Source organism: Amaranthus tricolor, chromosome 7, assembly GCF_026212465.1.
Source record: "Amaranthus tricolor cultivar Red isolate AtriRed21 chromosome 7, ASM2621246v1, whole genome shotgun sequence".
NCBI lineage: Eukaryota > Viridiplantae > Streptophyta > Magnoliopsida > Caryophyllales > Amaranthaceae > Amaranthus > Amaranthus tricolor.
Genome location: NC_080053.1, coordinates 12440412 through 12463639, shown reverse-complemented (window position 1 = coordinate 12463639; position 23228 = coordinate 12440412). Strand labels below are relative to the sequence as shown.

General features: G+C 33.3%; 3 protein-coding genes across 3 annotated transcripts in view; 2 read left to right on the top strand and 1 right to left on the bottom strand.

Annotated features, from left to right (window-relative positions):
- The window catches only part of LOC130818764 (aspartic proteinase 36), a 13812-nt gene extending 1974 nt beyond the window's left edge, over positions 1-11838 (top strand). Inside the window, exons 2-10 of the mRNA XM_057684963.1 lie at positions 18-147; positions 1061-1308; positions 2517-2747; positions 6205-6367; positions 6446-6519; positions 7073-7160; positions 8768-8843; positions 9637-9708; positions 10975-11838. Coding sequence (XP_057540946.1) covers positions 18-147; positions 1061-1308; positions 2517-2747; positions 6205-6367; positions 6446-6519; positions 7073-7160; positions 8768-8843; positions 9637-9708; positions 10975-11123 — 1231 coding nt within the window. The 3' untranslated portion in view covers positions 11124-11838. The remainder of the gene's footprint in view (positions 1-17; positions 148-1060; positions 1309-2516; positions 2748-6204; positions 6368-6445; positions 6520-7072; positions 7161-8767; positions 8844-9636; positions 9709-10974) is intronic.
- Positions 11839-18241: 6403 nt separating this feature from the next.
- LOC130818763 (uncharacterized protein At1g05835) lies at positions 18242-18928 on the bottom strand. The gene has a single exon (XM_057684962.1). It carries the CDS (start codon positions 18764-18766, stop codon positions 18392-18394), a length of 375 nt encoding a protein of 124 aa, XP_057540945.1. The 5' UTR covers positions 18767-18928; the 3' UTR covers positions 18242-18391.
- Positions 18929-20959: 2031 nt separating this feature from the next.
- Positions 20960-22399, top strand: LOC130818502 (uncharacterized). Its single transcript, XM_057684674.1, has 4 exons — positions 20960-21028; positions 21117-21295; positions 21354-21654; positions 21869-22399. Exons 1-4 carry the CDS (start codon positions 20960-20962, stop codon positions 22397-22399), a joined length of 1080 nt encoding a protein of 359 aa, XP_057540657.1.
- Positions 22400-23228: the final 829 nt, after the last annotated feature.

Sequence of the window (23228 nt, the reverse complement as noted above, 5' to 3'; positions counted from 1 at the left end):
TCCTCATTGTTTTTCAGTCTATACTATGCAAAAATGGGTATTGGGACGCCTCCAAAGAGCTTTTATATGCAAGTGGACACGGGGAGTGATATCACGTGGGTTAATTGCATTGAATGCGATGAGTGTCCTAAAAGAGGTTATCATGGAGTAAGGATCTCGTCTTTTTAAAGTTCTAGTTGAATACTGTACGTTATTTTTTTAGTTATTGTTTATCGGAGTTTGAGTTTGATTTCCTATGCATTGGAACATGAATTGTTTGGGTCCTTTTGTTCATGAAAGTAAAGTTTGTTGCTGTCTGTTCATATCTTGATGGAAAAGAAGAGTATTTGTTTATTTGAAGGAAAAGTACCATACTCTAGTTGAAAGAATCCATTTCTTAGCAATTTATAATAGAAGCTAAATTATCCAGCTAAGATGCAGTTTAGTGGACATAGATTTTTCTGAGTTGTTGACATTGGGCAGATATAAAATCTGTTGAGCAAAAATTTTCCTGAAGTAAATTTCCTGTTTTGCTGTGGGGTGGGTTTATTATGGGTTTGTAATAAGCCATTTTATGTACGTGTAATTTCTGATTTGTATATCTTGGTGGACGAATAATGTGTTTGTCCTGATTCTTTGTTTAATTCAATTGTCTTTTCCATGTTTATACAGAAAAGCTCTAATGACTGCTATATAATACTATTGCTGTAAAATGAAACTTTCTTCACCATAAACTTGTGTCTGCTTTATGCTTCAATTAAAAAAGAGAAGGGAAAAGTGGATGAAAACAAGAGGGGCTGGTTATAGCCTCAAGCGTCTTTTACATGTCCTACAATACTTATTTTTATGGCAAAAATTCCAAGCATTTTCTACTATGAAACATTTACTTATAGACTTTGAGACACAATATCTCAGGAAAGCTGTGGTGAAATGAAACTGTGGATAACAATACAAGGACAAATGTTCATTCTAGAATGATACAGTTCCTTGTCAAACTAGGTTTTTTAAAGTATATGCATATGATATTATAATATGAGCACACTAATTTATTGTTTCTTTATGATTTGGTTTTTCCTGACAGATAGAACTCACGCTTTATGATCCCAAGGACTCTTTAACAGCTCAAAAGGTGTCTTGTGATGAATCTTTCTGTTTGGAAGTAAATGGTGGTCCATTTCAAGTATGCAAGGCCAATGAATCATGTTCATTTGCCGAGTTTTATGGGGATGGGAGCTCTAGTACTGGATATTTCGTGGAAGATGTCGTGCACTATGATCAAGTTTCCGGTGATCTTCAGACAACAACCGCGAACGGTACTATTAGTTTTGGGTGAGTTGTAAATCTATATCTTGCTGTAGGTAGATATCCAAATTTTACTTTGCGGAAAATATACCATTAGAGCGTCTCTTTTTGCTGCGTGAAAATTGATTGAATTTGAATAAACGACTAAAGTTGTTTCTTAATAGCTTTCAAAACTGTTACATTTGGATGTGTTAGATGGTACTCCCTCGGGCTCTATTTAGTTGCTAAATAATCCTTTCTCGGGTGTCCCAATTTAGCTGCCACACAATCCTTTCTAGAGTGTCCCATTTATTTGCTACAGTACCATTGTTATTAGGTATTCTCTACCCAACCCTAACTATTCTCTTAGTTCTCCGAACCCCAAGAATTCAGTCTGTTTATTTTAGTTTCTGGATTCAACTTCTGCACTATATTCCACCCTGCTTTTTTGCATACCAAATGTTGGTATTTATCTTGCTCCCTCTCAACACTTATACCAAGAAAATGACCCCACACCCTTGTGTGCCAACTAATTGGGATGGAGGGAGTAGAAGAATTACGCAATTTATCTAAGTTTTCATAGTGGTCAACAAGAAGGATTGTTCAAGCACATCATGACTTGGAAATACAATCCTTTTTAGTGATTAAGCAAGAAAATCTTGCTCTGGCTTATATGAAATCTGTAGAAAATGCTGCTAGTGGATTAATTTATTAAGTTCGGAGAATTTGAGAGGCTAGGACATTATCATATGGCTTAATACTTATTTTTAATTATGTTTAGTATCCGGTGAAGTGCTTTTTAAATAGTCTTTTGTCTTTCCCAAATTAACACTCTTTTCTGACTCAGCTGTGTATTGCAGTGGAATATGGATATAGTTCTTGACTATACTTTGACGAGAGCGAAGGTTTTTCTCCAGTTAAAGGGTTGCATAAATGCAAATGGTGCTTTGCTAATGGAAATTGAAATGCTTTTTAAAAGATTGGAAGTACTAACTTACAGGCCTTCTTTTAATGACTTTCACTGTGCTACCTATTTTTAATTGAATTATAATGAATATTGCTATCTTAATGGAACTTTAAAAAATTCTTATATGAGTAAGATTATGAGCTATTTAATATACATCATGATCTTGGAGATTATTATATTTACTTTTGTGATCAGATATGAGTTTGCGTTTAGTAAGTTATAAGTAAGAAATCCTGCATTTTCTATTTAATAAGTAATACGTAAGAGAATTTATGATTCATCTCTACAGGTGTAGTGCTGGACAGTATATGGATGGAGGTTCATTAAATCCCGATGAAGCTCTTGATGGTATTCTTGGATTTGGGAAGTCAAATTCATCTGTAATCTCACAACTAGCTTCATCAGGACAAGTCAAAAAGATGTTTGCTCACTGCCTAGATGGTGGTAATGGTGGAGGCATCTTTGCAATTGGAACAATTGTGCAGCCAAAGGTTAACACAACCCCATTGATACAAAATGAGTATGTTCCTACTATTGCTAGCATGACCTCATATGAATTTTATGTGTTACCCTTATGACTGTGTCAAACTTGCTTATATTTTTATTCTATCTATGTGATTTTCATGTTCATTACATTTTCTTAATATCTGTGGTTCCTCACTGTTCCAATATTTTATGGAATTGTTAAACTCTATGTGGAATCTTTTGCTCTCTTTAAGTTTTCATAGTGTGGTTTCTTTCACCTGACACTCAATCAAGGGATTTTGTAGAATGATTGGAAAGGCTTTAGTCATCCTATTAATTCACACTTAATCTAGGTTGGATTCGTATATTGGTGGGGTCTTGCTTGTTTCAGTAAACTTCTTACATTTAAGATCTTTAACGAATAGAAGACAAGAATATTTTCCTACTTGAATTTTAATTTAAATGTATCTGAAACAAAGATTTATCGTTCTAAAGATTGAGAGTGTGGAAGCTTAGGTGGGAGTCACTTGATGGTTCTTGTATTTGAAATTTATAACTTTATTCTTTGTATTTATATTGGTATTTCATGCCATGATGAGAATAAGTTTAGTTCATGCTCAACTAGAAAAGGAAAATAAAATATAGCAACATAAATTTTACTAACTTCTTCTCCAAGTACAATAGATATCCTCAAACAAATTTAATCAGCTAATATCTATGTCCCTTGCACTTGTGTAACAATGTTCAATATGCATACTTGTTTGGATCAAGGCTTTGGCACTTGATATAATGAGACGAGAGAATCTAGTGCTTCACCATGTTCTTCGTTCTTCTGTTTGACATTGTGAAGGGAGTTCGGCTATGGATTGCTTGTCACCTTCCCTCACCTAGACCCTGCTTTCGGGCGAGATATTGGGTATGATGATGATGATGATGATGATGATCAGTTGCGGTTGAGAAGGTCAAAAGGTGTGAACTCTGTAGAGTAGCTTTAGTGTAGTTCGTAAGAGTATGGGGTGGTGTGGGTCACACTGGTTGCAACTTAGACTTACGAGGGTTGTAAGGGGTTAAAGTTAAGTTGCAAAGGGATTGCAAGGGCAGTGGAAAGGCGTGTGAGGGTTGGGATGGTTAGATTAGGTATATGGAACTCAAAGTTAGTCAAGGCTATGAGGACTTCAGGGGAATTGTCAAGTGGGATTGGGTTTTGATATAAAGGAATTTCAGGGAACTACGGTGGAAATTGTGGGAAGTGATTTCAGAAAAATTTAACCAAAGTGAAGAGGCTGAGAGCTTGAGTTCCCTTTCTTGATTCTCCGCAACTAAATGCCCCTTTAGTTTGAATATCTTTACATATCCTCATTGTTCTCAAATATTTCTCGTGTATGTCTGGAGTCATAATTTTGCCTCCACTGCTGATTAGTTTCGAGTTCTACTTATGGTTTTGCATTTCCCCTCCAATTTATGATTTTCATGTGGCTTGTTCCCCTTCTGAATTAACCATTTATGGTAATTGGAACATTTTGAATCGTGGAGTCACTGCTACATGTAACCTACATTATTTAAGTTAAATTAATAAATTTTCCTAATCAAAGTAAGAGAAGCAAATTGGAACAATTGATAAGTAAATAAAGGCCCTAGAAAAGACTCATTTAACCCTCAGTTCTTTAGATCTGAAACAACTTAAGACTTTTCAACTTTATGGAACTCTTTAGCTCCTTCAGCTAGACTCAATAAACCCTAAACTTAGCCATGATGGATTGCTCTATTGATTTACTTTTCATTGCACACCTCAAGCAAAATTAGACTTACTGCATTCTACTACACTCCTAACTCATCATGAGATAATATCATAATAAATTCATGGGAAATCACGAGAGATAACTTCTATCAGTATGTATAATTCGTAGTCAAAAATATTTCTCTTGCATGAACATTTTGGGATCAATGTTCTTATTGATGTGTATTCTAATAATGTATCATTATCTTTTGTCATTATCCATTTTTTTATTGGAAAGTAATGGTGGTAGTGTGGTATGGTTGCAATAAGTTAAATTAGTTAATATATCTCTGTTTTTCAACTTTTATTTTGACAATAGTAGTGCACTTAGTTGTTTCATGGGTTATAGAACTCTTAAATTTATCAGAATCAATGATTTATTATTATTCTTGGAATATTCTGGGACTTATGTTAGCTATATAAATATAAAGAACTTTATGTTGTAATTTCTGCTCAATTGTGTGAGTTCAATTGTTTTAAATTTTGGTGGTTTTCATACCGGAGTGTGTGAATCCCATTTGATTCATAATTTGCCTCTTTGTACTTCAAGTTGATGTTTATTTGATCCAATCAATAATTCCGATTGTTTTGGATTTGTTCTTTCAATATAATTGCTTTTTATTTAGTGTGTTAGCTCTAGCTTAGTCTGTGTGCGTGTTTGATTCCCTAAATTTTGTAACTTTCTAGCAAAAGTAAAAAATAGTGATAGGAGAATCTAAGCTACATAAGGATTTTCAGTAATAGCTGGCGTTGTTGAGACAGCTCAAGAATCACATTCGTGATGGCATGATTGTGTGTGCGTTAGCCACTTGCTTCCTAACCTTGTTCAGTGTGCTGCGCACTTATCTACCTACAACTTAGAAATACATTGCTTGAAGTTTTTGTTTTCAAGAGCTTGTGTTCTTTGTTGTTCAAAGTATCTTCAAAAGAGTTTAATTGAAAAACTCTGTTTTAACTTGTATGCCACTGCTAAGGCTATCTCACACTTGTTTCAATTGTCTTTACCTTTTGAATCAAATCTTAGTTTCATTTATGAGGTTTAGTTCTTTTCATCGCATTGGTTACAATTTCTATTGACCATGTGGTGTTTTAAGTTTTTTTTTTTTGCACCTAATTACCAAGGTTTAAAGCTTTAAACTTCCATCCTTAGGTTATTTACCAAGATTTAAAGCTTCAAAGTTCCATCCAAGTGAGAAAAATCCCTTATATAGCATTCCATTACCCCAATGCATTTAGTGACTCTCACTTAGGCAAAATTAGTTTCGAGGATCGAATGTACACAACTTTATCTTTGTTATATTTGTTTCTAATTGACCTCAGCAAGTTCCAGTAATTAAGATGTGCACACAAGATATTTGGAAAAAAATTCCTTATTAATTACTTAAAATGTACTTTTAGTTACTTGAAGCTTATTAAGATTGAATGCTCATGACTGGGGTTATATTTGTGTGTATATTTTTGTGTGGGGGATTATTTTGAAGGGTGGGGGTGAGGTTGAGGAAGTGGTGGGGGTAGAGAAGATTGGCTTTTAATGGGTATATATTTGTGTTCATAATTCAAATGCATGACTGCATGTATTCTCTGTTTTTTTTTTCTTTTCTATTTTTTGTGGGAGGAAGGAGAGAATATAAAGGATGGGGGAGGTGATGAGTCATAGTGGACTTTGATACCTTTTCACCTTATTTTCTCAATCTTCACTTCTATTAATCACTAATTATTTCTTATTACATTTTAGGCCTCATTATAATGTGAACATGACTGGGGTTAAAGTTGGAAATTATTCTTTGAACCTTTCATCAAATTTATACGAGTTAGGAGGCAAGAAAGGAGCCATAATTGATATTGGTACGACCCTTGCATATCTTCCCGAAGTTGTTTATGAGCCACTAGTTATTCAGGTGTTTATCTGCTTACTCCTTCAAATATATACTACATCTTGCAGTTTTATGCGCTTACATTTGATAATACTTCAACAGATACTTTCGAGGCAACCTAACTTGAAGTTGGTTACTGTTCAAGACCAATACACCTGCTTTAAGTATACGGAAAGGTACATTTCCTCGTTGCTGATCATTTATTGTTTTGCGAATGGGGGTTTTGTCTATGGGGAATATCAAATCATGTTGATGAAATGATGTCAGTTAGAAGCATTTTGACTTGATGGAAACTAGACAGTACCCATGCGATGATTCATTTAATTTCCTTTTTAAATATATCAAATTGTTCTTTTTTATAAGTTGTTCAGGTATTTATGGGGGGTATCAACCTAATGGGAGTATTGACTAATCTTCATTTTCAGATACGTCGAATTTATGAGTCTCTTTGGACTCTAGACTTTAGCAACATGGTTATATTGCTATAGACATTCATATTATGGCCATATCACTTGTTTTTTATATGGCTCAATTAATTTGACCAGAAAAAGTAACCATGATATTAGGGAGTTATTGCAAAAGAATAATATACTAGAATGTCTTTCTGTTTGTTTTTTCTTTTTGTGGAGGAGTTGGGGTTTGAGTCAGAGGGCTTTTATTTTAATGCTATTTTATTAATCAGTTACGTTAATGGTTCACTGATGTCCTTTGTTGTCTCGCTTTTTTCAGTATTGATGATGGATTTCCACCTGTGACCTTTTATTTTAGCAGTGGGCTTTCTATGACGGTGTACGCTGATGAATACTTTTTTCCTGTTGTGAGTAACTGTTACACTGTTCATTAATATTCCATGATATTGATCTTTTGGCGGTTGTTTTTTATTATCTGGTTTCTGGCTTGACATATGTAAATTATTACTTCCTGTATTTGCTATCGTTTGTTTGAATATTTTAAATCAATTATTTAGTCTTACGTTTTCTAATATATACAAAGGCGGACCTACAAAGTGGCATGGGGGTGCCATGTCCCCGCTAAAATAATTTCTTTATAAGATTCTTAAGGAAAAAAGAAAAAAAAATCAAAAAATAAAGTCATATGGCCCGCCAAAAGAAAACAACTAGTTGTTCACACACTAATGTAACACATAAGCCGAGAGTACACACACTAGTCCTACGCGGCTACGCCCGTCTCTTCTTGTATAGTACTATGGAAATCGGATGTTATCTTTATGGTAATGTGTGGTATTACGACTAATTATTTCACTTCAACTACGCATGTGTCATGTCAATACTCAATTATCCACCTACGGATGGATATTTGGATATTTCATTTTGGGTTGGACGCTTAAAACTTTAAGATGGCAGAGTTTGATACTTCATCATGTACGCATGTCAACATGTGTACCTGAGTGATTAACATAGTTGGTACCGTAGTAAGTTCTTGGAACTTGTTTTCATGAAGAGATGAATTGAAATGCAAGTTTAGCCCGGTATCTATCTGAATTTGTGTAAATGTTTGGTGTGTTCCGTCCAATTGAAGATTTCTGATGGGACCTCCAACTAAAATGTTGGATTATTTTCCATTGGGATGTGAAAGGCCAGCAGCATTAGATTGTCAGCTACTGTTTGTGTGTTGAGGTTCTTTTGGAGCAAGATTGCGTCTACTAGGACTCTCTAATTTATCTTTTTCCGGCCTATTTTTGCCAACATTTTTCTACTGTTTCGTTCGCTTTCCTCAACTGTTCCTGGCTGATATATTTGGTTCAACAATTTCGAAGATTTGACATTTCCTTGTTACAGTGGACAAAAATTTTCAATTATATGCGCTGCCAAAGAAATTATAATACCATGCGCTTTTCTTCTCTGTGATCGTAAGAAATCATAGGTTTGATTCAGCCAGGCTACTGTTATCAATGTGTGATTAAAAGTCAATAGTAGAACTGAAATTGTAATTCTCAGCTTGATTAATTAAAATTTTCAGGTACTCTCTCAATAATTGCGAGATACCAAATTTTGCATGCTTTTTTACTGTAGTTATTCCCTACAGTAGAGCAATCGTTTATACATGGCGTTATTAGCCTATTAGTGACCAGTGGCATATAACAGGGGTGAACTTTGTATAAATATTTTGAATACTGTATGAACATTACCAGACGTATTCCATCTTTGCTCCTGCTATATGCAGCAATTCACTTATAGCGCTCTGAATAAGATTGCTTTTAGTCAGTTACCCACTGATTTATTTCTTTCCGCATTTTTTTTTTCTCTAATATTCACTTAAAAGAAAAACTTATGTCATTCTGCATTGGATCAATTAAAGTGGGGCTGTGTTTATCATAATTTTTGTATGTAACATATCATATTTAGTATTGCTAAGTTTTATTCTCATCATAATCGGTAGCTTTCTAACCTTCAAAATTTGTAGGATGATTTATGGTGTGTTGGTTGGCAAAATAGTGGGACACTATCCAGGGACAAGAAGAATCTCACTCTTTTAGGAGGTACAGACAAATACTCTTCTTGTTACCCCTCCCCCTTGGAAGTTTATACTACCCTTTTTTTTTACGTTTCGTCTCAAATAAAAAAATGCCGTTACATTTTTAGAGCGGACTTCAGTAGATGCTACTATATATAACTTTCAAAAAACCATTCGTCAATTTATACGGTGCGATTGCACATTCAGTTTTGATATGTATAAATGAGTATGGATCTTTGAGAAATACTTTCTATCCGTAAAAATCAGTTATTTCATTTGCATATATAAGAATAACTGTATAGATTAGGAGAATGAGACAAAAGCAACTGGATGGAACAAATATGTGGATGAGATTATAGAAAATAAATTTGTGGATGAGAATAGAGGAAAAAATGTAGGACCTTAACCAAAAATCTAGACTCGAATTTTCCACCTTCATTTCTGAGCGAAATCTTCATATTTTATTGTACCAAACTGAATTTGTTCCGGAGATGTCTGTAGGTAATGATTTTCACACTTCCTATTTCTACATTTAGTACAGATTTCCTGTTCTATGAACACTCAAACTGTCAAATAGTGGGGATTTAATTTATTTAGGGTCTTCCAATTCTGTAAGATTTTGTCGTAACTGGCAATGTGAAATGCCATGGAAAATAAAGTCCTGAGAGAAGGAAAAAAATATTTCCATGGGTCTAGAATAAATATATATCATAGTATAATGGTTTGTTTGTTTGTGCCTCGAGTTGATTCTATAATCTACTTATATTTCATTATCAACGCTTTGATACATGATTCATTATTCCCTCTTTCCTTGGCAGATCTAGTTCTTTCAAACAAACTCGTCGTATATGACCTGGAAAACATGGTGATTGGTTGGACGGATTATAACTGTGAGTATGATACCATTTTGATTATTTTCTAGATTTATTTTTGAGATTGCACACAACTATAGTGTGAATGTACATTATGAACGCAACTGATTGATCTAATCGTAATCAAAGTCGCCGCCATGGTTCCACTTCCTCCACGACCCTTGTAGTGTGGACTGTGGACCTGGTGATACATGATTCATTTTCTCCCTAAAATGTTGATGTACATTATGAATGTGTGGTGCTAGCTAGCCAATCCCTTATCCAAGCATAACCTTTTTTGTGTACGTGTGTCCCGGCTTTTCCCCCAGTAAGGCAACATGTTGATATTTGTTGTTTCCGAAGTTCAATGCTTCACATGATTTAGCATTAAACATTTTGGATGGGGATTGCTGTTTTACACATAACTAATAATTAAATTGAACTGCCAACACGATTTCTAAAATCGGCCCTATAAATTTGATAAAGAAAGCAACCTTTTAGCCTTCATTCAACTTGGATGGACTTCTACAGTTTTAACTTGATGAATATGGATTCACATGCAAGTGGTATTTTTACGATCCTCGACTAATGGGTCATGTAATGCTTTTCTTGCATCAGGGTTATGTTATTCGTACTCCTACTGCCCTTTTGGTGTTCGGTACTAAATGATGGGAACTATAATGAAAAGCTAGTGTAATTTTGGTAGAAATATCTCTTGATAAATTTAATGGTCATGCTTATTCTCCTCAATAATCTCATTTTCTTCACAAATTTCATTCCAATGTTTTACCATTGGAACATGTGTTATTTGGTGGTAATAGAAAATTGTGAACAAAATTTTTTTTATGGCCAACTTTCATTACCTTGAGAATAACATGACACATATCATGAAAAGTTACACTACAAATCATACCCATTACCACCAATTAATACGTTAACCAAACAGGCCGCTGAGGTACTCACGTGATTTGTTGGTCAACAGCAGTTTAACATAAGTCACAGCTGATTTCGTTTTTTAAATTTGCGATTCGGTCAAAATGACCCAAAAGTAGCCCACTCGACTGTAATTCGTATTTTTCAATTTGCAATCCGCGAGAAGATTAGTAAATCATATGACACCATCCACAGACATAGAGCCCGTGGAAAACTTAAATATGATTATGTCAACACTGGTTTCTTTTTGACTGTATCATTGACCTTCAAATGTTCAACATAAACATACTAGATCACTATGCTTTGATCTTGCTAAATTGATGAAGATTGGGAAAAATTTTCGCTTGAAATCTAATGTTTGGCATTTTGCAGGCTCATCGAGCATTCAGGTAAAGGATGAGCAGACAGGAACGGTTCATCTAGTAGGTCCTCATTTTATTTCTTTTGCTTCTACTGTAAATATTCAAATGGGTTTACTCGGGTTATGTATAGCTTTCTGTTTTATGTTTTCGCTAAGTTGAACAGAAGCCGACTCTATAGCCAAAAATGCATATAATCGCATAACGTAACATGGGTAACCGTCGTAGAGAAGTGTACACAGGTTACAGATATAGGAATTCAAAGAAGTTTCAGTTGAGATGAGAATCCCTTGTAAATATAACTACATTCTTATGTATCCTAATTAAATTTGCACCAAGAGTGCAAATTGTAGTCTCTAACCAGTTTTTTTAATCCTCAAATCATGCTGTAGAATAGCTGCCTTGATGTGCAGCAAACATAATTCCTGTGTTTCTTGCAGCAAGCATAGTTTTTCTAATACCTCTAGCGACCTGTTTGGTTGTCGTGATAAATGATTAGAATGATAATGAAATGCCAGTGTAATTTTGGAAAATCTCTTGACATGTTTTATGGTTATTCTTATCAAATATCAATTATCTTATTTTCTTCACAAAATTCATTTTAATGTATTAATATTTTAAAAAATGGTATTAGTTGGTAATGGAAATTTGTGAAAAAAAAAACTTTTTTATGATCACATTTTCATTAACATTGGAATGACATAATACATTCCTTGAAAATTTATACTACAAATCATTTTTATTACAATCATTCAGAATTAATAATCAAATGGATTGTTAGTGTAATGTTGGGATGGAACCCAAAATACTCCATGAGCTTGTAAAAATTTGAAATAGATAAGATTAATTATTTATTAAAAAAAAGCACACAATAAGACACATATGAATTTATTTCCATTTATAAGCGTCTAATTCCAAACTTGAGGATAGGGGGCTGTGCGCACTTATTAACTGCGAACAAGTGTTGTGATCCAAAAAAAATTAAAGTGGTTGTTCGCAGTTAGTAAGTGCGAACAGGCTGTTGATTTTTTTTTTTACCAAAAGCCCTGTTCCCACTTACTAACTGGGAACAGAGGAGACCTGGTCAAATACGGTCAACCCTCTGTAACTGCGAACAGAGGGTTGACCCTATTTGACCAGGTCTCTTCTGTTCGCAGTTAGTAAGTCGAAACAGAGCTTTTGACTTTTTTGACCAGTCTCTTTGTTTGTAGTTACTAACTGCGAACTGAACAAAACCTAAACTCTGGGGTGGAGGCGCTTATAAATGGAAATAAGTTCATTCGTGTCTTATTATGTGTTTTTTTTGATAAATAATCTTATTTATTTTAAAATTTCTAAGCTTGTCAGGTAATATTAGTAGCAACATAGATGACCATAAAGTCTGGTCAGGTATGGTTGGGTAAGTTGTGTTGTGAAAATTTGAAAAAAATAAGACTTTTTAATAACTTTAATCAAAAACAAGCTTCGTTCAAACTTTTATTTCAAAATAAGCGTCCTTGCCTCCAAAGCTAGGGTTGGTGTATATTCGCTGTTACTGACAGCGAATAAAAAGAAATGGTCAAAAAATTTAGTCAAGTTTAAAGTTGCTGTTAGTAACAGCGACATTAAGTGTCCCTAAATATCAGCAATTCTCCTTCTTCCTCATTTCACCCAACTTCGTTTCAGAGCCCTAACCCATGAAACTCTCCCTCTTATTTTCGCCATTAAAATCAACTTCAATCCTTCAATTTATCTCATCAAATTCCGAGTTCTTACTACTAATTAGTTCTGTCATGTTCCTACATTCACTTCACGTAATAATTTTTTTTCTTTTTTCGAAAATTTAGGTTTTATATTTCTTCATCAACTTTCACATAAATGCAGGTTTATAAACTTGCAAATTACTACTTTTTAGTGATCTACAGCTTATTAAGATACCTTTTTATTATAAATTTTTTAGTTCTTTTTGTTTTTAAAAAGTATGTCATTTATAGTTATCATTTATACTTAAACTCTATAAATATGTCAAATGTACTTGTTATTTGTTATGATTTTCATAATGAGGTTGTTTGTTCATGAATTTAATGTAGAAAATGTTTGAATTTAATGTAGAGAATGTTTGAATGCAAACCCTAATTTTGTAAATTATATATATACTTATGCAGTCAATAATCAATGTTCCTTGTTTTTAAATGTTGTGAACTCTAGTTGTGAGGGTTGTTCAACAATGTACTTGCTTTCTTATGAAATTGATGGTGATGTTGATTTTGTACGTATTGTTGTAGAAATGGCTTCATTTCGTGTGACTGTTGTATGTTTTTGGAATGGTTCAATTCAATCAAGTAGTAGCAATGTTAAATTTGTTGGGGGAAGACGTAAACTGTTTGCATGCAACTCAAACATGGATTTGAATGAATTTAAACATCTTATATGCTCTAAGATTGAGATTGACACTACAAGAAGTACTGTTAATATAAGTTTTAAATACAATATGAGTGGAGAATTGTTAGCTCTTCTTGTTGAGGATGAGGAGGCTATAGATGCAATGTGAGAGTATTCAAGGTCTTCCTCTATTCCTTCGTTGGATTTATACGTAGAAGAGGTACCCTTAGAGAATCAAAATGTCAATGTTGTAGCAACAAATGCAGTCTTGAATGTAACTTCTTCTGCTCCTCCTACGCCTTTCTCTACCATGAAACCCAAAATCCCATTTTGCCATCGTCTTCTTCTCCTTCAAATGAAACCAATCAACTTGAACTTCAACTTTCAAATGATGATATGATTAACTTAGAAGATACAAATGAGCCTTGGGATGATGTTAATAGTGAGAGTAATGAAATCGTAGAAGCTCCTTCTGAGGACGATGTGGGTGTTGATGAGAAGGCTCATGACCTTAGGCAACATTCCAACAATCGTTGCTCCTACACCTTATGCACTAGTTCCCCCTCTAGATGAACACGTTGAGGACAACTCTTGGAGGTCTTGGGCATGTGATACAACCTACACCGATGAAGAAGACTTTCAAAAGGGTATGATGTTTGATAACAAGGATGCCTTGTTGGACGCTGTTAGATTGTATCATATTCGTAGGAACGTTGAGTGCCAAACTAAGACTTCAAATCAAACTGTGCTTACCTTGAAGTGTAAGAGGGGGTGTTCTTGGAGGCTAAGGGTTAGGAAGAAAACCTATTCATCTACATGGGAAATTGTTACATATAAAGGCAAGCACGGGGATTGTGTATTAAGTACTGAATATGTGTTAGCTGGACACATTCATTTGACATCTTTCGTGATTAACAATGTTATTAGAAATTGTGTTGCTGAAGACCCATCAATTAAAGTCTCTATGGTGCGACAAATGGTGAAAGACCAATTTGGTGCCGAAGTGACCTATAAGCGAGCATGATGTGCTAAACAGCAAGTCCTTCTCTCCATCTATGGGACATGGGAAGACTCTTATCCTCTCCTTCCACGCTTCTTAAAAGCAATGCAAGTTTCTAACTCCGGGACTGTAGTTGAGTGGTTCTTTAAGGAAGATAATGATGTTGGTGCATACGTCCTTCCTAGTATTAGAATTTCCAACGTGTGTTCTAGGCTTTTAAACCTAGTATTGAGGGGTTCAAGTATTGCAAACCCCTTATTGCCATTGATGGAACACACTTGTATGGTAAGTACCGCGATACATTATTAACTGCGATTGCTCAAGATGGAACAAGGGAATCTTCCCTCTTACCTTTGCTTTGCCATCGATGCTGCAGGCGCACCTACTTCGGCGGATTACATGTCGTGGTTCCTCTCCATCACTCGTCGATGGATGACACCACGAGATATCATCGCAGCCGCCCAGTACGCTCCCGCAGCACCGACAATGACACAGTTTGTAAGTATTCTTTCATGTTAATTATTATTCATAGAACTTACATATTATAGATTTCATCAACTCCAAATTAAATGCAAGCACAGGGCATTGCAGCTGTCATCAGCTCCAGCCAGGAGGAGCATGTACGGAAGATTGCCCAAGGCATACTCCTAGGGACACAGTTTCATCACTTCATTCCAGAAGTCGCTGTGGCTAACACCAGTATGGACGCTCAGGGGTCATCTCCTCATCATGCCGACGTTCATCTTAAGGAGGTAGACTTAACGTGCCCTGACTATGGTGCCGGATCCTCACAGGGTGCTGGATCATCCCAGTATCAATCACCTCCCTCACTCGAGCGTCATGCGACCACCACTTACTATCGTAGGAGGCGTTATAGACCGTCACAGTTAAAGAGGGTACAGGAGGAGGATTAGCATTAGTATACTATTTTTATATATTAAACATTAGTAACGTTTTGTATATATTGAATATTTGTAACATGTGGATTGTTGTGTATATTTTGTAATATATATGTAGATGTGTATATGTTTATCGTATTATCACATGTTTATTATGAATGAAATGATGTTAATTACTTGGAATTTTCGGCGATGAATCATTCCGGCAAGAATTAAGTATGAATTTAATCAAAATCAAACAGGCAATCATATTCAAATAGGGAAAATGCTCTCAAAAATTCAACGCAATTTCATTCATGTTCAATGAATCCATATCAAATTACATAGTTCATTCGTTAAGTTAAACCACAGTCGCTAACTAAGATTGCTTCTTAAACTTTCTCATAATCCTTTCAGTCTCTTCTTTCCTATGTGTCATATCATCTATTTGTCTCTTGAGAATAAATACCTCATCTTTAAGATCTTGTTTTTCTTTTTCAAGCCGTATTCTTAAGTCTCTCTGCCATTTGGTACCCTCCGGAGCAATCCATCTAAAGTATATGCAACTTAATCCTTCAACCAAGTAGAAAGGACAAGCAACAAAATCACGGTTAGGATCGATGTCGCTCTAATCTGTATTAATCTCAACTTCATAACCACAATCACAAAGCTCTTCAATAGAATGCTCCTGTAACATCTACGGAACACATATAATATAGTAATATAAGTAAATATTCAAAAATAATATTAACATTTATAAATTGAGAATAATACTAAGATAATACTTTATGTTACCTTCAAAATCGATTACTAGAACAAGAATGATGGAGTTTGGATACAATGAAGTAGGGAAATGATGGAGCTATTTATATAACATAATAAGAATGACTATTTTCAACTTCATAACGGCTATTTTTCAATTTTACAACGGCTAGTTTAAGTTATACAAAAAAGTCAATGAAAGTCAAACATTTGTTCGCTGTTACTAACAGCGAAAAGCAGCACACCTGGTCAAACCAGGTCAAGCCTTTGTTCGCTGTTACTAACAGCGAACAAATGTTTGACCAGGTTTGCTGCTGTTCGCTATTAGTAACAACGACTTTAATTTTGACTAAATTTTTTGACCATTTTTTTTAATTCGCTGTTAGTAACGAGTATACACCAAACCTGACTTTAGAGGTAAGGACGCTTATTTTGGGATAAAAGTTTAAACAAAACTTGTTTTTTGAATAAAGTTATTAAAAAGTCTTATTTTTTTCAAAATTTCTTGTGTTGTCTCATGTCTGTGTGGACCATGAGCCATAATAAGGTGATATGTCCCAAAAGAAGAATGTTAGCAACAAGGAAAATTGTAAAATGTTTGCCATGAGGTTTAAGCAATATATCATTACATAAGATGACGGCAATCCTACATCGTGTAAAAAAATAAAATAAAATAAAATAAAATAAAATACAACCAACTTACATTTCATCAAACTTGTTACTAACATGAATATCGCAACTATTAATTATGGACAAAGGAGTAATAACAAAAGATGCACAAAAATTACAAACAATGCATACTTCTTTCATCCTATGAATACTATTTGGAATTTGGAATATTCTATAATAATTTAAATGAATTGAATAATGCTTTTTTATTTATAGAAAATAGTATGAAGACGTTGAAATTGAATTATATATTTTGCAAAATTTAAGTTATATATTTTGGTATTAATGGAAAGTTATATACTCGGTATTAAAAGGTTAATTTGTATTATTTAAAATTGAAATATAGATATAGTAGTGCTATTTTAGAAAAATAAAACGAAAAGATTACATATTAATAACTACTTCCTAAAACCCAAAACCACCTCCTAAGTCTCAATCCCAAAGTATATAACATATCTTGGGGCCTCAACCATCAGCTTAAGCTTTTGGTTGAGTTAGTTCTTTGACATAGTATCAGAAGTCAACGTGAGAGGTCACGGGTTCGAATCTCAACCACCCCTCATTTAAAATGGAATATTCAGCGCCTATGCGCATCCACACTTCTAGCCCAATGGGGTCTCGTGTGAGGGGGCGTGTTAGAGTATATAACATATTTTGGGGCCTCAACCATCAGCTTAAGCTTTTGGTTGAGTTGGTTCCTTGACAACAACATCCTGAATAATCAATGTTTCAATCAATCAATTATTTTAACAGATACTCATGAGAGATCGTTTCTTAAAAAGACGACTTTAAAATAAAAAACTCGCGTCCTTATTTTCTCTTATATTTGAATTAATTGTCCTATTTAGCCCATATAAATAATAAATCTCTCACAACAATTTGTGTTATTTTCAAAGCTTTTTTATCATAAAACTAAAAAATAAATTTATTATAAAACCCAAAAATTATGAGAATATCTATTTAAAAAAAAAATTTGCTACCTCCTGTAGAAACATAAAACATTATTGGTGTTACTCTTCAATTGAATGACCGATGCTTGAAATAACATGCTTCCTCTCTATACTCTTTACTTACTTTGTAGGGTCTGCACTTTTTATTGAATATCCATTTTGTTATTTCCTTGCTTTTCTTATCATTACAATTTTGGGAATTGTCAAATTTTTTTAAATTAAGATTTTGATGCTAATGTTTTGTTTTGTTCTTCAATTAATATGAGGGTTTCTTTGGTCTTTGTATTAAATAGAGATAATAAAAATGATTTTTATTTTTAATTTTTGTATAATGTGTTGTGTCGTTTTCATAGTAATACAACTCTTATCCCTCAAATATATCTTTTTATTCTTCATACTACCACATTTTCAAGTGATAATTAACATATATGAATTTTGTGAATAAATTAATAATTAGAAATCATAAATCTCGTAAATAAAATTCTAGTAATAAATTACATTGAACTTATATTATTATTCTTACCATCTAATACCAATAACCGAACTACTATTAGTATAAATCATAAGTCTTTATTTTAAGAAAAGGAAAATCTTAATCAATAATAGCGATTTATAAATCATCGTACAAAAACAAAAGACATAATAATAGAATAAATAAAATAAGAAAAAGATATACTTCATTATATATTTGATTATTAATGATAAGATAGGATTACAAAGAAGTTAAGGATAATAATACTCCAGTCAATATTTAATCAGATAGGATTACGACATACAAATAAAGAAAACCAAAGCCCTTACGCACACAAATCACTCGCACTGGAAGAACCAAGTGTAAGGAGACAAAGCGTACTTAGTCGGATGAGAATAATTGAAAGAGATAGTCTGAAGAGGCAGCAATGGCAAACCATAATTAACCACACAATCATCATATTTCAACACCTTAAACAGCTTTGGATCGACCAATGATTGCGAGAAATTTCCACATTTCACATGAACATCGATTACCGGACACGTACCGCAGTTGTTCTTCACTTCTACTCTGAACTTCGATTTCCCCAATTCTGTTTGTTTAACACTTGGTATGTTTTTCACGCATCTACTTATCGAATCTTTAGCCTGAACATTCAATACAAGAATCACACTTATTATAACCAATTTTAACATACTTGATTGATGCTGCATTCTTCGATCTGTAACATTTAGGGTTTCGGGATGATGAAATTTTGTTTATCCTATTCCTATTTCTTATGCTATGCTTCGTGGCTCGTTCGTAACGTAATACTTGTATTTATTTATACAACGCTACACTAATTCTTACTGTTGTGTCAGTTTTAGGGATTCTTTCGTAACTTCAATTGTAAAGGAGTCATCATGACAAAAAAATTAAATTAGTGGTTAAAACCTCAAAATACTTTTTATTTTATATTCTAATATGTCATTTTATATAATAGTCCTTTGGATTAGAAGTGTAGATGCAATGAGAATTTTTTTGATATTTATGGCTTTGATATTATGTTAAGAAATTAACTCAAACAAAAGTTTAAAATGATTAAGTCTTCAAAATATGTTATACTCCCTCCTACTCGCTTTACTTGTCCCATTTGATTTTTCAACACTATTCATCAATTACTCTTATTATATGATTTGTTCTTAATCTACAAGTTACGACATAGTTATGTGGGATCTTGTTAAATTCGTTTTACTGAAAATTTTATTATTATGAACTTTTTATAATTTTTACTCAAATACATTTAAAGATATTTGAAATTAAAAACGTGCATTAGTTTATGTGCCAAAATCTAATAAGTAAAAAGAATAAGGAGTATAAGCTAAGAGAATAACTTTTTTGTCTTTTAAGCCAAAACGAAATAAATTAATTGGATATTGTCAATGATTTTTGGCTTATTAATGCGGCCACTTTTTAACTAGTATTTAACCAATGGTGAACATTCAATTTTACAAAATATCTTCTTAGACGTTTGCTTATCAAAATAGCTAAAAAAAATTAAAAAAAAAAAAACATTTTTACTTAATTAAACAAGTCAATAACTTGTCCCATTTTTACTTAATTAAATGGTACTTTCATTCCCAACGCTTGGTCATGAATTTATGTATAATGCTGCTTTGGCCTACTGAGTCTGGGGAATTGGCAGTGAGTAAATAGTAATCACATGTTCACTAAGCCAACCAACCCCTGCACCCTAGCTACTACTCTTGACTTTCTTTTTTATTTTCTCTTTTTGCATCCGTCTTTAGTATATGTTTGTTTGGTAAGAAAATTAAGATATGGTGTGACACAAATTTGTCGTTGCTTTAAGAAAGTTATTTTCCCACTATTCTAAGTGTAATACACCCATCAAAAACAATATGTACATACTACTTGAGGTGTCATGTCAATACCACTCTTGCACAAATGAATAAAAGAGGAGGGAATAGAATTAAAAATGTATGTTTCCAAATGAATGAAACAACACAATTTATAGACATATTTTAATAACTTTATTTCAACCATCATAAATCATAAGCAAAGATTATAAATGTATTATAAAGGAATTAAAGCACTCTATTAATGAAAATATAGTTATTGAGAAAACTTTAAATGACCACTTATCCAATATTCCCCAACAAATGTCATTTAAAGAAAAATACTCGTGCAAAAGAAGACTTTGACACATAGCAACTAGGTGGACAAAGTCTTGAACTTGTTGTTTAGTGAAATGAGGCAGCAATTCACTAGTTTGTTTCTTAATAAAGTTTTCATTTGTCATTTTGAGGTGTTTTATTTTATATTACAAATTTTGGACAAAAATAATCCTGTTCATCATCATTTTAATATTTTGATAATATTTATGATCCCCATATAACTTTCACTAATTTCATTTGGAAAAATTGTTGAAAAATACCTAGAAAAACAGCTCTTTGGTGAAAAACTACCTAGAACATTTTTTTTTTTGTCAAAAAATACCTAGAAAATTTGTTTTGTTTGTGAAGGAGTATCTGTTAACGAAACTTTAATAATCCCGTTACATTTTCCAATTTAAAAAAACAATTAAAAACATTAGTAAGGCCAGTATGGAACCTGGGTTGGCAAAACAAAAAACCGAAGCTACTTTTCCCCAATTCAATTAGAGCTTCGACACTCCTTCAAAACACGTAGGGCTTCGACACTCCTTCCTCAAAGCTGCTACAATTTTTCATCCTATTATTCCATTAATCTTCTTTCTTCAGGTAAGTTTTAATTTGTCTCATACTTTTGATTTACTTTAATTAAGTTGGATAATGAAGAATATTAATGTTAGAATATTTCATGGGAGTTTTTTTGTTACTAAAGAACAAAGTACAATGTATGAAGGGGTGGGATAAAATTAGTGACCAATGTTGATGAAATTGCTTACTTTGAGATTGTTGATTGGATTAAAAATGATTGTGGATGTCAAGATGTTGGTAGAATTTTTTTTAGAAACACTAATTGTAGTTTGTTCAATGGTAGGAAAGAGATAATTGATGATAGTCAAATCACTAATTTTTAAAGTCTCCTAAAAAAGATGGATGGTATAATCTTTATGTAGTACATGGAGGGACCGACTTGGGAGAGAAAGAATCGGTCAATGTTGAGTTGGACAATGGCTTAGAAAGTGGAGTTTCTAGGACTAATGGACCACATAAGAAGGATAAGAGGCCTAAATTGAAGGTGATTTCTTCCAAAAAAATGTTTGGATGAGAAATAAGGAGCTTTAAGGATTGAGTCTAATGTTGAAGAAAATGATAGTGATGTTGATAGTGATAGTGATGTGGAGCTAAGTGATGGACATTATGAAGATGGTAATGTTGATGATCTTTTTGTTGAGAACATTGATAGTAGATTAGAAGAAGGAGCTCCAAGAATTGAGTCTGATGTTCTAAATGTATTGAATCGAGAGCTTGCGGATGAGGAAGCTAGGAACAATTACCAGGATACTGATGATGAATTGGTTGAGTCTTATGTTGAATTAAATAGCTTGGATGGATCTGATGACGCGACGAGAAGGAAAAGCATTATCCAGTGTTCAACCCAGATGTTGACTTTAAGGGTAAGGTAAACCTTTCTTTAGGCTTAAAATTTCCTTCTAATAATGTGTTTAGAAAGGCTTTAAGGCACCATGCTATTGAAATACAATTACTATTATTTGCACAATGGTGGTAAAAGGGTGAGTGTTTATTGCTTTAATAAATGTGGTTGTAAAAAAGTGAAAGGAAAGTTTAAAAAATGCTCTTGTACACAAAAAAAATAAATGTACGTTTAAGATTTATGCTGTGAAATTGAGGGAAGAGGAGACTTTTCAAATTAAAACTTATAGCTCTGAGCATACTTGTGGACACCAATATGAAAACAACAAAGTAACTGCTTTGTATTTGGCTGAGAAGTATTTAGAAGATTGGAGAGAAAATCCGGGTTGGGATTTAAATGTTTTCATAAAAAGAGTAAATAGGGAGTGTGGATGTGAAGTGAAATATCACAAGTGCTATAACGCAAAAAAAATTGCCATGAGGATGATTTATGGGGATGCAAATGAAGAGTATAGTAGGGTTTGGGATTATGCTGAAACAATCAGAAAGTTTAATCTAGGTAGTACAACAATAGTGAAGTGTATTGGGATAGAGTCTCCCCCTCCTTTATTTCAAAGGATGTATATTTGTTTAAAAGCTTGTAAGGAGGGTTTTGTGGCTAGGTGTCAACGTATCATTGGGGTTGATGGAGCACATTTAAGAGGGTCATATCCTGGAATATTGCTGACTGCAGTAGCTAAGGATGGCAATAACAACATTTTTCCATAGTGTGGGCAGTGGTTGAAACAGAGAGTGCAGATGTAACAGGCTCAAATTTCTTAATCTTAATCTTCCGATTAATTATTCCGAAATTTTGTTTCGAATTCCTAATCCTTTGGTTGTCTAATTCAAATCACCTTTAACTCCTAAACCTTATTCCGATTTTGTAATTTCTTCCAAATATTAAACTTAAAAATATATATATATTCTTAAATTTCTTTATAAGCACTAAAATATTATTTTATTATTTTATACTACGAAAAGTAAAATTTTAATATTATATATACGGTTTTATTAAAACGTTACGTTTCAATTTCGTTTCCTTAAACTAACTTTACTACTTATCATTTTAACCTTACAACTTTGATTTAATTATTTTATACCTAAAAATTAACTATATTTTTCTTATTAACTTTAAGTATAGTTTTAACCAAAATTTTCTAAGTAAACTATCATATTTTCATAATCAAACCTTAATCATACTTTCCCATTAATCTAAAACATTTCACTAGTATAAACTAGAACAAAAATTTGATGAACCAAAATCCTTTCTACATCAATCCATAATGTTCATCACTTACACAAGCTATCACCATTCCCTTACACAAGTTAACCTTCTTTTACACTCCAAACTCTTACACATCCACTTACACACTCCAACTCTTACACATTCACTTACACACTCTAAATCACTTACACAAGTTAACCTTCTTTTTCATACAATCTTATGAACTAAAAAGTTGCCCAAAATCCATTACAAATACCCCTCTTTAGCCATGAGATCACTTGCACCCCCATCATCAAATCTTTCTACCATTCTTTCTTATATCTTCACTTC